Below are 17,253 nucleotides of genomic sequence, written 5' to 3' on the forward strand. Positions count from 1 at the left end.
ATTGAGAAAGTTTTAAAAAAATCGTTGGGGGCGTTTCCGAGAAACATGCGTCTAAAATTGCTCGAAATCGCAAAATACCTTACTTTTCAAAGTCACATAACTTTTTTAGTTTTTGATAGAAACTTGTCGCTGAAGTACCATCTGATAGACAATTCAATTGGCTATTAAACAATATAAAACTTTAACTACACGCCAAGAACACAATTGATACATCGCATTTTCCGCACAGGCACCCACTTTTTACAATTTTGTCAAAGTTTGGATACCTTTCTTGACTACTTCCGGTGATTAGAGGATTTTCATTTATAGTTCATGGATTGGTTTGGTCCTTCGACTTCATATTCCTGAAGTTTCAGAAAAATCGTTGGAGCCGTTTTAAAAAAATAAGAACTCTACGATTTGACCAAAATGCGAAAAAAAGTGAAAAATCAAAGTTAAAATTTCAGAACAAAACTTATATTGTTGGAATCGGATTGATGTCAGCTATCCAAAAATATAACTGAAATTTCAAAATTCCCAAAAATAAAAATTTTAGAAAATTTTGAAAATTTTCCAGTTTTCACCAAAAAAATGAGAGCCACAAAGTTTCTAATTTCCACAGTTTAGAACTGCTATCTGCTCAGAAATGTCTCCAGCTATCCAAAAATGTAAATATCTGAAGAATCCATTGAGAATTAAGAGAATAATGGCCGATTTTCAATTTTCGTGCACGTTAAAGATTTGACGCATTTCCGCTATGCGCACAAATTTCGAAATAGCTTTAAGCAGTAGCTGCACACCACTTTTCCGACAGAAAATCAAATTTCAAACCTCTATTTCTTATAGTTGCTGAGATCTAGCTTCCCCCAATAAAAAAATAAATAATAATATTAATCTTAGTAATAACAATAGCCTTTCACCGAAGGTGAAAGCCTAATTAATCTTAGTAATAACAATAGCCTTTCACCGAAGGTGAAAGCCTAATAAGATGATGACTATGGTCTCTAAAAGCATCCACAAGATTTGTAAAATCGATGAAGGGCCATAACTCTGGCAGTAATCATCGGAAATCGTTGAAAATCAATAAGCTTCTTCTTCTCTGACCTTAAACACTGTGTATAGATTTAAAGTCAATCGGATATTAATTTCAGCGTATAAAACGTCCACAAGATTTTTTAAAGTGACAGTAATTATGAGAAATCTTTGAAAAACATAGGCTTCTTCATCTGATGACCTTAAACATCGTGTATATAAATCTAAAGTCAATCGGATATTAACTTTAGCCTCTAGGGCATCCACAAGATTTTTCAAAGTGATCAAGGGCCATAACTCTGGCAGTTATCATTGGAAATCGTTGAAAATCAACAGGCTTCTTCGTCTCATGACCTTCCTTAAACACTGTGTATATATTCAAAGTCAATCGGATATTAATTTTAGCTTGTGGATAAAAATTGTGACCTGTAGAGGGTCCACAAGTTAAAAGCTATGGTCCGATATGTGCAAATATCAAAAGGAACCACAAACTTTGGATTATAAACATACATTTCAAGTTTCATCAAAATCGGATAAAAATTGTGACCTATGGTCTGAAATGCGCGAAAATCAATAGGGTCTAGATCTTTGTGTTATAAAGATATATTAAGTTTCATCAAAATCAGACAAAAACTGTGACCTCTAGAGGGCTCACAATCTTGGTATTACATACTTTTACACTATCTGCATACAAGGAGCGGCCATTTTGTCTGGCAGTTTCGGTCGGATTTTTACGAAAATCGAATTCAACCTTCATTGATATGTAACGGTGATATATCTAAACAGTTTTATAAATTGAATACAAATTGTGATAGAAGTTACGTTCTGATATGTGTGATGACCGATAGGAACTAAGATCTTTGTGATATAAACATAAATTTACAGTTTCATCAAAATTGGAAAAAAATTGTGGCCTTACCATATTTTCACACTATTTGGGTACGTGTGACGGCCATTTTGTCCAGCGGTTTTGGTCCGATTTTCATGAAATTCAAAATTGACCAACATTACGGTGTAACGGTGATAAATTCACATGTTTTTTTTTAAATCGGATAATAATTGTAACCTTTAGAGGAACCACAAGCTAAAAACGGGATTTTCTGTACAATCAAGGGCCATAATTCAGGAAGTTACTATCCGATATGCGCAAATATCGCAAGCAACCAAGATCTTTGGGTTATAAACATGTATTTTAAGTTTCATGAAAATTGGATCAAAATTGTGACCTTGATATACCATATGTTTACACTATTTGTGTACGAGGGGCAGCCATTTTGTCCAGCAGTTCACAAAATTAAAACTCAACAGACATTACGGTGTAACAGCGATAAATTCAGAGGTTTTTTTTTTAAATCAGATAATAATTGTGACCTTGAGAGTACAAGGGGCAGCTATTTTGTTCGGCAGTTTTGGTCCCATTTTCACGAAATTAGAACTCAACGGACATCACGGTGTAACGGCGATAAATTCACACGTTTTTTTTTAAATCAGATAATAATTGTGACCTCTATAGTGACCACAAGCTAAAAACGTGATATTTTGTACAATCACGGGCCACTTTTCAGGAAGTTACGATCCGATATGCCCAAATATTGAAAGGAACCATCTTTGGGTTATAAACATGTATTTCAAGTTTCATCAAAATCAGATGAAAATTGTGACCTCTAGAGTGTTCACAAGCTAAAAACGTGATTTTTCTAGACAATCAGGGGCCATAATCCATGAAGTTATGGTCCGATACATGCCAATATTGAAGGGAACGGACTTCTTTCGGAGATAGACCTATATTTCAAGTTTTGTCAAACTGGGATAAAAGTTGTGTTGTAGAGTGTCCACAAACAAATTGTGGACGGACAGACAGGGGTGACAACATAATACGTCGACATGAAATCGTGGGCATATAAAAATTTAACTTTGAACCCATCAAAACTCTGGTCAACTATTTGTAGTATGTAATTTGTATCCTGGAGATAATTTCTCTTTTGTGCAATGACCTTTCTGAGTAGCCCAGATAAAGCCTACTTGGTCAGGCATATGACCACCATTGAAAAACCAATAAGGAATATTTAATTATTAAATACTTATTATACTAAACTTTATAAATGTTTGGTGTAAACCAGGGCTCACGCTGTCGGCCGCCAAAGTCGCAATTTGCGATAAAAATATGGAAATGGCGATTAAAATTTGATTATGGCGATAATTTTGGCGAAAAAGGTTTAGGGTACTGGCGATTCTTTTTGAGAACTGGCGACAAAAATCTTAAAATTCTAGTCGTATATAACCAATTGTCATGGATTAATGATCACTTGATTGATTATTGCCAAAAAATAAATGTGAATAATCAAAATGGCCGAAAATCCTTTTCAAAGAGAATTAAATATTTTCATAGTTGAATTCCGTTTACTGTGGCTTCATACAGCATGCAAAATATACAAGCATGCCCTAATCGGATATTATTATTTCGAATTATATAATAACCATTGGTCGGATACGTAAGAACGACTCGAATAGCGACAATTCTTGAGCGAGAAAACAGTCCGTCATATGTTTAATTACGGCTGCAAAAATGCTCCAAGTGAATGAACGACAAGCCTGATTGTAAGCATCTCTTACAAATGAAATTGAAATTTCTATCATTCTATCAGTATTCAGATACTGTTACGGTACCTGAAAATAACAATAGGCCTAGTGTACACGCAAAACATAAATTTATAGAAAATTGACAATCCATGGATGAGATTTGACGTGTAAATACTGAAAATATATTGTGCAATAATGGCATGCAAAAAGACTAAAGTCACCAAAAATAGAGTCTGATCTTAGTAAATCATCTTAAACCTGGGCTAATGTTTTATGTAACAACAGATTTTGTAAGGTGTTGTATATTGTATACCGGTAATGAAATAGAATTGTTACATGTTATCACACATTTTTGGCAGATAAAATATTTTAGTTGGCGGGGAAAAAAATATGAACATTTTTTTATATAAAAATTATTATTCATTTTGGCGGAAAAAAATTGAAAGCCAGTGTGAGCCCTGGTGTAAATCATACTGACAAATTGTTACAGCAGTTATTGTTTTTTAAGGCCAAGCATCTGCCGCGTACCTGAAAGTCGACCGAGGGGAGGCTTTTCTCCCTAACATGCAGTTATTGATCTTTAGAATTAAACACTCTCCTTAATATGAGATCGCTTTCCTTAATTTCAAAATCACTCTTCTTTTCTTAACTGGCAGAGCTTTTTTTAGGGGAGCGATTTTTTCAATTTGTTGATTAAGGGGTACTTCTCTCGGCTCCCCTCTAAAATACAAATAGCAACGACTTGTTCCAGACATATGAATTTCCAATAACATCAAAATTTTGAAGTGACAAAAGACCATGATGATCCACCCAAATCCCTAGTTTTATAAATTACCTGTAGGCTACCTTACCTAGTTATATATATATATATATTAAAGTTAGATTAGGCAGCTATCTAAAAATATTAATAACCTTTTAATGGGAAGAAGGATGTTAACAATCAAAATGTAATAAAAGCAAAGATTTCTACCGAATTATCAATGTCTGAACTTTTAAAAAACAAACTTATCTAACATCTTAATTAATTTGAAAAGAAACACGGATATTGAAGTAAATATAACATATCATTTACGTTGTGTTGCCAGTCAACAAAACCTACAATCATGTCCTTTAATAACTGTCTATAACTTTTGCATATCAATAAATGAAATGGGCTGTGATATATAATGATGATGATGGAAGATTATGATGAATGGACTCTTGAAGCTAAGAATTATCTGAAAACATTGACAGTCATGAACACCTTTGTCCTCCAAAAATTATGCAAATCAATTTCAAACAAAACAAAAAATAATTTCATCTTTTGGGTATCTATGAGGAGATGTGGACAAACAGAAAATAAATGCTGGTGTACAAAAATAAATATTAGCTTTAGTAATGTAGTAGTAACTTTGAAAAGCAGTGTTATTGGTTATAGTGCAGTACATTGTAAGCAGGGCTCTATCTCTACAATCTCCATTTGTAAAGGAGACAATTAAATTATTGTTATAAAAAGATGAAAAATAAGTTGCACAGGGCAACAAAACCTACAGCCACTAGCAGCTAAATCATATGAGTTATCAATAGATGGATACTACATAAATCTTTGAAAATAACTGCTTCGAAACTGATTCCTTTTAGATTATGACCAACTGATAAATCTTGGCAAATTTGAAACTAAATCTATAAATGTCAGGATTTGATATCTATTTAGATGATTAATCAGTAAGAAAGCAAATGACACCCTAAAGATGAAATGACAATGATAATTTTTCTGTGTTTTTTTTTGTGAAATATGATTTGGAATATTCACTGCACAGCACTAGACGCCACTAGACAACATAAATGTTAAATTTATATAGCTAAGTAACCAATCACCCTACCGTCTTAACCTACAAAATATAAACAAAACAATTTATTTTTATACACAAAGGGAAATAGCTTTCTGAAATTGCAATTGTGCTCTGAAAAGAACCATGCTAGATTATTTTAAAGAATAAATCTGGTTATTCTGTTTCAATGTTGTCAGAAACCTGTATTCTGGTCAGTGCAACTGTCTGAAGATGTGGAAGAACAAAAATGTCATTTTCATGTGTGGTTAGCAACACGTTCTTGCCACACATCACACTTTTGTCTGGATAGAACATATCTATAGGCCACACATTAACAAAGGCACCAGATTGTCATCTTTACCAGGACATTGACTATTAAGGAGGAAGAAACCTTATATGTCATGTGCATTTCTTTACATATTTCCATTTGGTTCACATGAGCCACATGTATGGGAGCTTTGATCCAAACTGATAGTAAGGCAGCTAGATCGCTTATTGAAATATCTAGTATAAATACTTACTTTGACTGTTTTCTCAATTCTGCTATGTACTCATAATTAGGTGTAAGTTGTCCATTGGAAGCAATAACAGCCTGAAATTATTGTTCAATTGTAGTTATGAGCAGGGCTGTCGGTAATTTTTCACATTTGATTAATATAGACCCACGCGATATAAACAATAATAATTTATGGGAATTCTTACTTTGATTTCTCATTTTACAATACGTTTACATGTATTTATTTTTTACATTTTATTTACAATACGTGGGGAATACACTGGATTTATTTTTTTTCAAATTGAATACACATATAATTACTCGAAATTGGCATGTCTCACAACGTGAGTGGTACTATTTGATTCTCTATTTCCAGTTAAATAGTCCCTATTCATAGAGTTATGTCCCTGTATTATATAGCATAATGAATTGTGTCTGGTAGTTCGAGAAGAAACTGTCAGACGGAGAATTCGGTTTTGTTTATAAAATTTTATTTGACATTTTATACACGTTGAAAGTGTTGAGAAAGCCTTCTAGTCTTCAAAATGTAGATAAATCTTTGTGTCAATATCCAAAATGACAGGCATATTAATGATTCGCAGTTACTGTGAATCAAAAACGTTAGATTATAATTTTTGATTAGCAATGGACAAAATATGTATCGCAGATTAAGCTGCGTGTAGCACCATGGGTCTTTTGTCAGACGTAGAAAGCGGGCCATTGATTCCGGTCGCCACATCCTACATATGACCCAGGCATCTTTTCTTACTTCACATTGTGATCAATTACCCCACCATTTCATAGGGCAAGTTTACTGATCTACCCCCTAACATCATATGGCTCGCCTACGACTTAACGGGGTGCTCAAATCCAAATGATGTTTATTTCCCAGCCTCTCAGCCCACGAGGCTGTGGTGTTCCCAGCCTCCCAATGATATCTAAAGAAACTTAAATCGCTCTTTCTTATGTAAAGATGATACATGCATGAGTCAGTATTGAGCCCCAGGAAATTGACCAGGTACCTCCTTTATCGGATTTGTCAGCTGCACAGACGCTACCCTGGATTTCAACACAGTATACTTATATGGGCACCTAGGATGGCGGCTAACCACGTTTCTAACACAGGGGACTACCATATTTGGATTATCAGACTATGATGTTATTGCCCGACTTTAAACCAGACATATTCTTGTTAGCCTAGTTCTTGTTGTCAGTGGTACTAGCTAACGACGACGAAACATTAACCAGAACCTCTCTACAGAACTTAGGTAACCTCCACAGTATATAGACCCCATAGTATTATATATTCTCTTCTTATCCAAATATTTAAGACGTTTGTCTTCTCAGTAGTTATAACAATGCACCATTCGTTTTTACATTTTATATATCATAGCCAGATACATAGATACAAGCATAGTACAATAACAGTAAGGTCATTCTCTCAAACCTCAACCAGCCAGACTTGCTGGGGTGAGTCTGCTGATAAAAATTTCTACATCTTTTCCTACTGGAATCAAGCTGCTGTCTCACGAATACTCACAAATAGGAGTTTTGTAGCTTTGGGTTTTGATGTTCAATTATCTAACTGGTCAAATATGATGTAAATAATTAAAGAGATTGGTCAATTAGCCTAATGATGTCGAAACCCACCCTTATATGGATAGTGGAAACTTACCGCAGAAATTTCTCACAAGATATATGGTTATCAACCTAGAATTGAATGTTTACCACATTATGACTCTTTTTTTATATAACAATCTGTCACTCATTCTTCATTTGATCTGAGTACATATTAGACAATATGTTAAAGACATTAATTAATACAATATAATGCCATCATTTTTCCCTAATCCTTGTCTATAAATTTGAAAACAACGTGGCAACGACAATATTTCTACATGCAATACTGGTTGTCGGCAGCCCTGATTATAAGGAAAGACCATTTTCTGATGTTATTTTAATGTCATTATAAATTGTAGCATTTTTTCTGGGAATAAAACGAAAAATAAAACAGGGTTTAACATCCTACTTTTCTGCACCATCCAGGATAAAGAAGTTGGGTTATGCCATACAGTGTGCCATGGGTTCCACGTCCGCCGTATATGACGGTCAAGACCTAGGTCTATGGAAAATGACAGTAACTAGATCTGACCCATCGGTCATTTTCCACGCAGGAAAAAAGAACCTTTCTTTCAAAACACAATTTTCAAACATGACTACGTTCGATCTCCACTATGTAACTATACAATTGTACGGCCAGTACAGAATAATGCACACATATTGAAACCACATTATCTTGTGATTGGTGTTATAAGAGTCGTATACATAGTCGGCAACAGATTATACTGAGTGTTGTGTTGATATTTCATGATGAGTGTCTGGTAGCAGAACAATGAAAGTTAATTGATATGTGGAAATCCTATCAATGGCATGAAGCGGTCCATTGTTAATCATTCACTATTTGAGTGCTCCCATATTGTCCACGTGTCATAAGAATTTTCTACAACAAAGCTATTTACCGCAATTACGGTCATGCACAATGTAAACAACATTATTATGATCTTCGAAAAAAGAGCAATTAATATGAAGTACTGCTCTTCGAATCCAACCAACTGTCATATATTAAATAAAAACAGCATAGAAATTACATAAATCCCCAAAAACGCACGTGTTGGGAGAAAAATGCATTATATTTTATTTATAGCGGTATGACGGCCTTGTGGGAATTGTAGAAATAACATCTAGAGATTAGTTAACTTGCTTATCAAAACATTAAGAAAATTACGTATTCCAGTGCTATTGTGCAGCAATATTAATAATTCCACCTGTTGCAAAAATGTTGTGGATATATGGTTACTCTTATACATGACGATATTCTAGGGGGCGCTAGTGTCGCTAGCTGTGAAGTTACTTATCCATTAGTTATTTAGTTATTCATTATTAGGATTTACGTCTCAATTCTGCAGTCCTTAATGCCTTAAGAAATGGTCTAAAACCAATAAATGTGAGATATATGCCGTGGATAGTTATATATTTATCTTCATTTCAAAGTTATTGTATTACAACTCAAAATTATCCAGGTCAGTGGGTTTTCTATAGAGCACATGGTAATTACGTGTGAGCTACTGGAATGGTTTTTGTATGGCGAATTCAGCTATTTTGATTATTTAAGTAGCCAAAAGGGAATATTTAATTAATAAATAATTATTATAAGCCATTACTAATATTTCATTTTTAAATCCAATATATAATTTTTTGTGTACCCCATGCTGACAAAGTGGTATTGACATGTGAATTCACAATACCCTACCATGAATAAAAAACATGAAATATGAATTTACTTTGCAAAGTTTTTGTGGATTATCAAAAATGACCGGCAGTGAAAATTTTAAAGTGGAAGCCCTGCAGTGTGCTATACAGAAAGGAAAATTTTTTTGTTATATTTGTTCCCAAGAAGGCTCTTCAGGATTTTTGAACTCAAAATTATGTACTTACGTTTTTTACTACAGGATTTGCGTCATAGTCTTCAAATGAAGTTTTGGCATTAGATTTGATCTGAAATATTGAAAATAAATCAATCATACTCACCACTGCACATTAGCTAGAGTGATTCATGCTCAAATTATTTTACAACAAACAGACACTATTTCGGGATTATTTTAACATTATATGATAAGACTTACCATAAAAACTTCATTCATCAACAATGGAAGTCTGACCACATTTGATTTTTGAGGATATAACCATTTGGAAATATGTTATAAATGCTTCAAAATCTACCCGGTTTCCATAATCAAGGCAGATAACTCTTAGTGAGAATAAGAGCTATGTCCCTTGGTCGCAATACAACTGTGCATGCCCCTGAAACAAAATTTCTTTATCGCAGTCGGAAAACATCGTTTATTTCCTTGCTGCGAAGTAACGGAATACACTCTATGAGACGATTGAATTTGACATGTGTGCGCATGCGCAAACGCTTAGTTGTTTTAACAATATACCCACGCCTTCAAATGTCTTAATATTAAAGGGACAATAACACTCTTGCTGGCTTGACAGCTCCAGAAAATAAAAAATAGCCTTATTCTAAGTACTAGATGTGTTAGTGTCCTACCTGTTGTGTAAATTATCCATTAAATCCTATTTTACTTGTCCAGAGGGTTCAAAAATATTTTTAAATCCAAGAAACATTTGAAAAGCTTTACGTCAGGCTTTTCATATCATTTAGTTCAATTTTTCCAATTTTTTAAATTAGGTGTGTTAAGATGAAATTTGTATCATCAATTAATTGGAATACTGTAAAATAGTACAATTTGTTGACCAGAATAAAGATTGGGACATATTATTCAGTTACAACAAGAGTGGTATTGAGCCTTTAACTGTTTATAATGCTACAAACCCAAAGCCTGGCATTCTATAAGGAATACAGGAATTTTAATATCTAATGAAATGCTTAGGGTTAATCGATTTTCTGCGCCAAAATCACCAAGAAAAGTTTTAACATGGTTGGCCATATAAGTTACAATTGCGGCATTGTGAAAAATGATATTAAACCGGTAACCATGAAATGGCGTTTTAAAAAATAAGTTCTTCAAATTTTTTCAATTCCAGAACGCTTTTATCCGCCAAACTAGTTAATAAATGAAGACCACAAACGAAATTATTAATATTCATATGTATATTTCGCTCTGAATCTGATAAATCTGACCAGTTTTCTACTAATTTAGTGCAAATACTGCCTCTGTATTGTGTAAATAAAGATACACCTGTATCGGTTTCAACGTGGAATCATACCCGTTGCCTTTAGTAGATAGTAATAATAGTATTACTAATAGTAGATAGGAAATTAAAATCAGAATATGTCTGGGTCCAATATGGTATCCATATGGGATTTCCCACATATGTATCTGGGGCCAATATCATATCTATATGGCATCTGGGTCCAATATGTTATCCATATGGGATTAGCGACACCTGTATCAGTTTCAACGTGGAATCATACCCGTTGCATTTAGTAGATAGTAATAAGTATTCAGGAAATTAAAATCAGAATATCATTAAAGTGTTTATTTGTGAGACGTTAAACTTTTGTGCACTCAACAATTGCATTTTCATGACAAGTAAACAATCGCACAGACAGGTGCAATTTACATTACCATGTCGCTTATGCTGTAATTTTACAACTACACAGATTTGTTAAAGTGCATAAGAATTTTTACAGGTAAGGTCTTTTTGCAATTTCTTTATTGATCTACTTTACTTAACCAGTGGCTGCCAGGCAGATTATGCCCACATTTTCGAGAGATGGTAGAGAACAAGCTAAAAAGAAAGTGATTTTTCCTACAATCAAGGGCCATAATTCAGGAAATTACAATTCGATATGCGCAAATATCGAAAGGAACTGAAATCTTTGGGTTATAAACTTACATTTCAAGTTTCAACAAAATCAGATAAAAATTGTGACCTGTATAGGGTCTACAACCTTGATATACCATGTTTTTACGCTATTTGAGAACGAAGGGCGGCCATTTTGTCTGTCAATTTTGGGCTGAATTTCACGAAATTCGAACTCAGCCGTCCTTAGGGTGTAACGGTGATATAATTATACGTTTTTTTAAATCGGATAAAAATTATGACTTCTATAGGGTCCACAAGCTAAAAACGTGATTTTTCGTACAATCAGGGGGCATCATTCAGGAAGTTATGGTCCGATATGCGCGAATGTCGAGAGGAACTCAGATCTTTGTGTTATAAACTTACATTTCAAGTTTCAACAAAATCGGATAAAAATTGTGACCTCTATAGGGTCCACAACCTTGATATACCATATTTTTACGCTATTTGAGAACAAAGGGTGGCCATTTTGTCTGTCATTTTTAGTCCGATTTTCATGAAATTCAGACTCAGTCGTCCTTGTTGTGTAACGGTGATATAATAATACGTTTTTTTTAAATCGGATAAAAACGCGATTTTTCGTACAATCAGGGGCCATAATTCAGTAAGTTACAGTCCGATATGTGCGAATATCGAAAGGAACCAAGATCTTTGGGTGATAAACTTACATTTCAAGTTTCAACAAAATCGGATAAAAATTGTGACCTCTATAGGGTCCACAATCTTGATATACCATATTTTTACGCTATTTGAGAACAAAGGGCGGCCATTTTGTCTGTCAGTTTTGGGCCGATTTTCTATAGAATTCTATAGAATACTACAAAATAATACTACGATAATAATTGTGACCTCTAGAGGGACCACAAGCTAAAAACACGATTTTTTGTACAGTCAAGTGCCATAATTCAAGAAGTTAAAATCCAATATATTGGGTTTTAAACATGTATTTCAAGTTTGATCAAAATCGGATCAAAATTTTTACACTCTTTGCGTATGAGGGGCTGCTATTTTGTCCGGTAGTTTTGGTCCAATTTTCACAAAATTCGAACATATCAGTCATTCAGGTGTAATGGTAATATATTCAAACGTTTTTAAATCGGAATAAAATTGGTCCAATTTTCACAAAATTCGAACATATCAGTCATTCAGGTGTAACGGTAATGTATTCAAACGTTTTCAAATCGGAATAAAATTGTGAACTCCATAGGGTCTACAAGCTTAAAAACATGATTTTTCGTACAATCAGGGGCCATAATTCAGGAAGTTACGGTCCGATATGCGCGAATATCGAAAGGAACCAAAATCTGTGGGTTATGTGACCTCTATAGGGTCCACAAGCTAAAACTGCGATTTTCCGTACAATCAGGGGCCATAATTCAGGAAGTTACGGTCTGATATGCGCGAATATCGAAAGGAACCAAGATCTTTGGGTTATAAACTTACATTTCAAGTTTCAACAAAATCGGATAAAGATAGGTTGCCAAGCAACAAAACATACGCCCACAGCAGCTAAATCATCTAAGCGGTCGACAAGGGTTGTCTCATATTTATTCCTTTGTAGGTAATTGGGGGCCTTTACAAGACAGTTCCATACAAGGTTCTACAAGGTTCTACAAACTGAAACAAGGGTCTCAACTCTGGAAGTAATCTACAGAAATTGTTGAAATTTGACAGACTTTTTCGTTTTATTAATTTAAATAATGCATATAAATTTCATACAGATCACATGATCACTTTTGTCATTCAAACGTTCACAATCGCCAAAACTCTAGAAATTATTGGCGGAAATTGATGAAATTCAATAGACCTGTTTCACAAATTTAAATGATGCATATAAATTTCATCTCTGTGCCTTTTGATATTCGTGCATATCGAATCATATCTTCCTGGATTATGGCCCCCTTATTGTACAAAAAATCACACTATTTTTTTAGCTCGTTCTCTGTCAATCTCTTACAAAAGGTGGGCGTATCTTGCATGGCAACCGCTTGTTTAAGTTCCATGACCAAATTATGGCATTCTGGGGTACATCTTTGATTTTCGACATCATACAACTGTTTTTTAACTGGGCGATTGTTCTTTATGACACTTTGACAATTGCCTCAAATACTTATTTTTCCTACATAAATCAGTTATGATCGCATTGGCAGATGTCTGAGTCTCTTTATTTATGAAATTAATTTCACTAGTATCTGCTGATGGAGTCTTGTCCGCTATTTGTTATCCCGGGGGACAATGGGGTGTCAAGGAAATCGTCGCAGCTTCCTAGTCTTTGTCTTCAGTCTGACCAGCCTATTTTGAATGTCTTTGTCATCAAACGTCACTCAGTCGTCATGTAAAGCAGTTATGATAGACCGATGCGCGGAAGTTGTCAGGAATTTATTAACAATGCCTAGCGTAATCCAATTTGTGATTTTTGCCATGAGTGCTCAAATCATAGGGGTACTTGTCCAATCCAATGCTGGATAGCAAATCATTGGTGGATGCCATCTTGCGGGGCTCAGTCTCAGATCTAGAAAAAAATCTGTCAATCAACGCTTAAGGACACAAAATAATTAAATAAGATACCCTAAAAATAATTTACACTGAAAAGTGTCTACAAATAAAAATAATGTTTCGGTTATTTTCCGGTCTCAAATAGTTCTGCATATTTAGAGCTAGCAAATATTTATTTCCTAAACTCACCAGAGCGGCAGGTAAATGAAGGTTGTAACCACTAAATAAAAGTAAATCTCAAAGTGTTGTAATGAGTTTATCTTGCCGTGCTCATGAGTTTGAAAATTAGAAAAGAAACAAAGCTATTATAGCTTTCTCTGTACCAAAATCGCCAAAATCAAAAATTTTATTCACGTTTGCTGTAAAATACCCACGAAAGTCCAAGCGCGTAATGGGTGTATTTTTTTACTCGGCTTTATATACCAATACATGTTTTTTTAATAGCTATTTGTGACATATATACGCTTTTATCCGCCAAACCAGTTAATAAATGAAGACCACAAACGAAATTATTAATATTCATATGAATATTTCGCTCTGAATCTGATAAATCTGACCAGTTTTCTACTAATTTAGTGCAAATACTGCCTCTGTATTGTGTAAATAAAGAATTAAAAGCTTTTCGGTGCTGGCTCTGTCTGACATGGTATTTTTAATTTCGAAAATAACGGATTTACTAAATGTAGTTTGTGCAGATTTATCAGCCATTTCACGAAGACCAAGAATATGTGGTGTATGTGTCGAGTCAGCGGTTATTGCATATGTGCCGAATTTAGAGTCATATTTTGTAGTTTCGTCTGTATAAAGGGTGGTATTTTTCGCCGACTTTAAGGTTTCCGATACATGTTTTAAAGATACACTGACACGCTCACATGATATTGTTTGAACTGTAGATTTTGAAGGAGTGTAATTAGATTTTAGTCCCGCGACAGCCAAACATGCGGTTATCCCGGGGGAAAATGGGGTGTCAAGAAAATCGTCGCAGCTTCCTAGTCTTTGTCTTCAGTCTGACCAGCCTATTTTGAATGTCTTTGTCATCAAACGTCACTCAGTCGTCATGTAAAGCAGTTATGATAGACCAATGCGCGGAAGTTGTCAGGAATTTATTAACAATGCCTAGTGTAATCCAATTTGTGATTTTTGCCATGAGTGCTCAAATCATAGGGGTACTGTCCAATCCAATGCTGGATAGCAAATCATTGGTGGATGCCATCTTGCGGGGCTCAGTCTCAGATCTAGAAAAAAATCTGTCGATCAACGCTTAAGGCCACAAAATAATTAAATAAGATACCCTAAAAATAATTTACACTGAAAAGTGTCTACAAATAAAAATAATGTTTCGGTTATTTTCCGGTCTCAAATAGTTCTGCATATTTAGAGCTAGCAAATATTTATTTCCTAAACTCACCAGAGCGGCAGGTAAATGAAGGTTGTAACCACTAAATAAAAGTAAATCTCAAAGTGTTGTAATGAGTTTATCTTGCCGTGCTCATGAGTTTGAAAATTAGAAAAGAAACAAAGATATTATAGCTATCTCTGTACCAAAATCGCCAAAATCAAAAATTTTGTTCACGTTTGCTGTAAAATACCCACGAAAGTCCAAGCGCGTAATGGGTGTATTTTTTACTCGGCTTTATATACCAATACATGTTTTTTTAATAGCTATTTGTGACATATATACTCTTCAACAAAAGTAGGGGATATTAAAATGCAAATACCTATGCAGGTTGTGATATGATAAATAGTCATGGACACTTGACATGCTTTGAGAGTATGTTCACAGATGAAGAACTTATCGCCCCAACAGAACCACTGAGCTGCATGTGCGACACGCAATAGCGCCATACACGTGGGAGGGGTTAATTGTCAAATTTGACACTTCAAGGAAGGGTTGATGAAAACTGCTGTTTGCTGGTTTATCCTATCCATGTTTGCTTTCCTATCGGTTCTTGCATAAGATTTACTGTTTAGCGTATCTTTGCTTTAGTGTGTTACGTTTAATTTGATCGGGAGACGTGTTCGTTGCCGTCAATGTCAACCGACAACACTGCAAGAATTGGCCGTGGCACTGCAAGAGGAGTGGGTCAGATTGCCCCAAATCATGATTGGACGGCTGATTAGGAGCATGCGACGACGAATTGCTGAATGTCTGAGGATTGGTTGGAGCAATTACTCATTAAGACAAAAATCAAAAACGTCCATTTTTACTTTTGACAGTGTATCTCTTTGCGAGTGAAATGGGGCCTGTTATTAACATACACTGGTTACCTCTAATAAAAACAGCAGTGCATTTCTGCAGTTTTGTACTGTTTCTGAATATCCCCTACTTTTTTTTAAGAGTATATTTGCTGCGATCTCCAACTCCACCGTGCTCGGGATTAACCGTTGCTCACTCCAGAAAATCTCCTCGACGGTGCAGTCAGACAGATTAGCTTGTCAGTTTTTATAAGGACAAATTATTGAGCCATGAACTACTCTAAAATACTGTGTAACAAAAAGTTATCACCCCAAAAAAACAGATTCAAAATTTAATTGCCAAAAATATATGTCTTATTGCAATTGGTGGAAATAGCACTTGTCAGGTGAGAGTTGTGTAAAATATTGTGTACTAACTTATGAACTTACCATGTGATGTAAAATACTGTGTAACAACTTACCATGTAATACAAAATACTGTGTATCAGCTTACCATGGCATGTAAATTATTGTGTTCCAACTTACCATATCATGTAAAATACTCTGTATCAAGTGACCATGTCATGTACAATATTGTGTACCAACTTACCATGTCATGTAAAATATGGTGTACCAATTTACCATGTCATGTAAAATATGGTGTACCAACTTACCATATCATATAAAATATGGTGTAACAACTTACCATGTCATGAATATAAGGAAGAAGTAAACTACCAAAGAAATCTGTAGCTTCTCTAGGTATCTGTGCTGGCATATTGTCTATAGAACATATTAGTACACCACTACCAGCAAAACTATAATATAAAACATATCTTTAACAACATTTCATTTCATTTAAGTTGTTCAGACCTAAAAATGAATTAGTAAAATTTCTGACATCTTCATGTTTATTGATTCCAAAGATATGCTTAAGGCCTTATGTAAAAAGACTATTTTTGTACACTTCTGACCGGTGCTGATATATCTGATTTGTATATCTTTATGTATACCTTTCAGTTTCCATATTTTGTTCAGCATCATATAAACAAAATGGTTTATCAATAGTTGTACATTCTTTCATGAATTCTATTGAACCACCGGGATCAGCTGAAATATCACAGATAGCTAGCAGACGATGTGGTAGCTGTGGACATCCAGGACTGGAAGGTATCCAAGGTGAATCTAGTGGACGGAGAAGTACTTTAGCTTCTGGTATGGAGATAAGTCTTGGAGAATTTGGTGCCCAGTAAATGCCATTTATAATAACTGACGCATAGGGAGCAATCTAAG

At 34.6% G+C, this 17,253-nt stretch overlaps 1 protein-coding gene across 3 annotated transcripts in view; it reads right to left on the reverse strand.

The window, feature by feature from the left end:
- Positions 1 to 17,253, reverse strand: part of LOC126828352 (alpha-aminoadipic semialdehyde synthase, mitochondrial) — a 219,948-nt gene that overhangs the window by 110,194 nt on the left and 92,501 nt on the right. For 2 of the 3 annotated variants that reach the window (XM_050558072.2, XM_050558074.2), the window contains exons 8-11: positions 16,974 to 17,248; positions 16,667 to 16,778; positions 9,394 to 9,453; positions 5,924 to 5,994 (exon numbers count right to left, since the gene is read on the reverse strand). In XM_050558072.2, the coding sequence (XP_050414029.1) occupies positions 5,924 to 5,994; positions 9,394 to 9,453; positions 16,667 to 16,778; positions 16,974 to 17,248 (518 nt within the window). Of the gene's footprint in view, positions 1 to 5,195; positions 5,463 to 5,923; positions 5,995 to 9,393; positions 9,454 to 16,666; positions 16,779 to 16,973; positions 17,249 to 17,253 lie in introns of those variants that run through there. The other variant, XM_050558076.2, reaches the window with a different exon arrangement.

This window comes from Patella vulgata, chromosome 7 (genome assembly GCF_932274485.2).
Source record: "Patella vulgata chromosome 7, xgPatVulg1.2, whole genome shotgun sequence".
Taxonomy (NCBI): Eukaryota; Metazoa; Mollusca; class Gastropoda; family Patellidae; genus Patella; species Patella vulgata.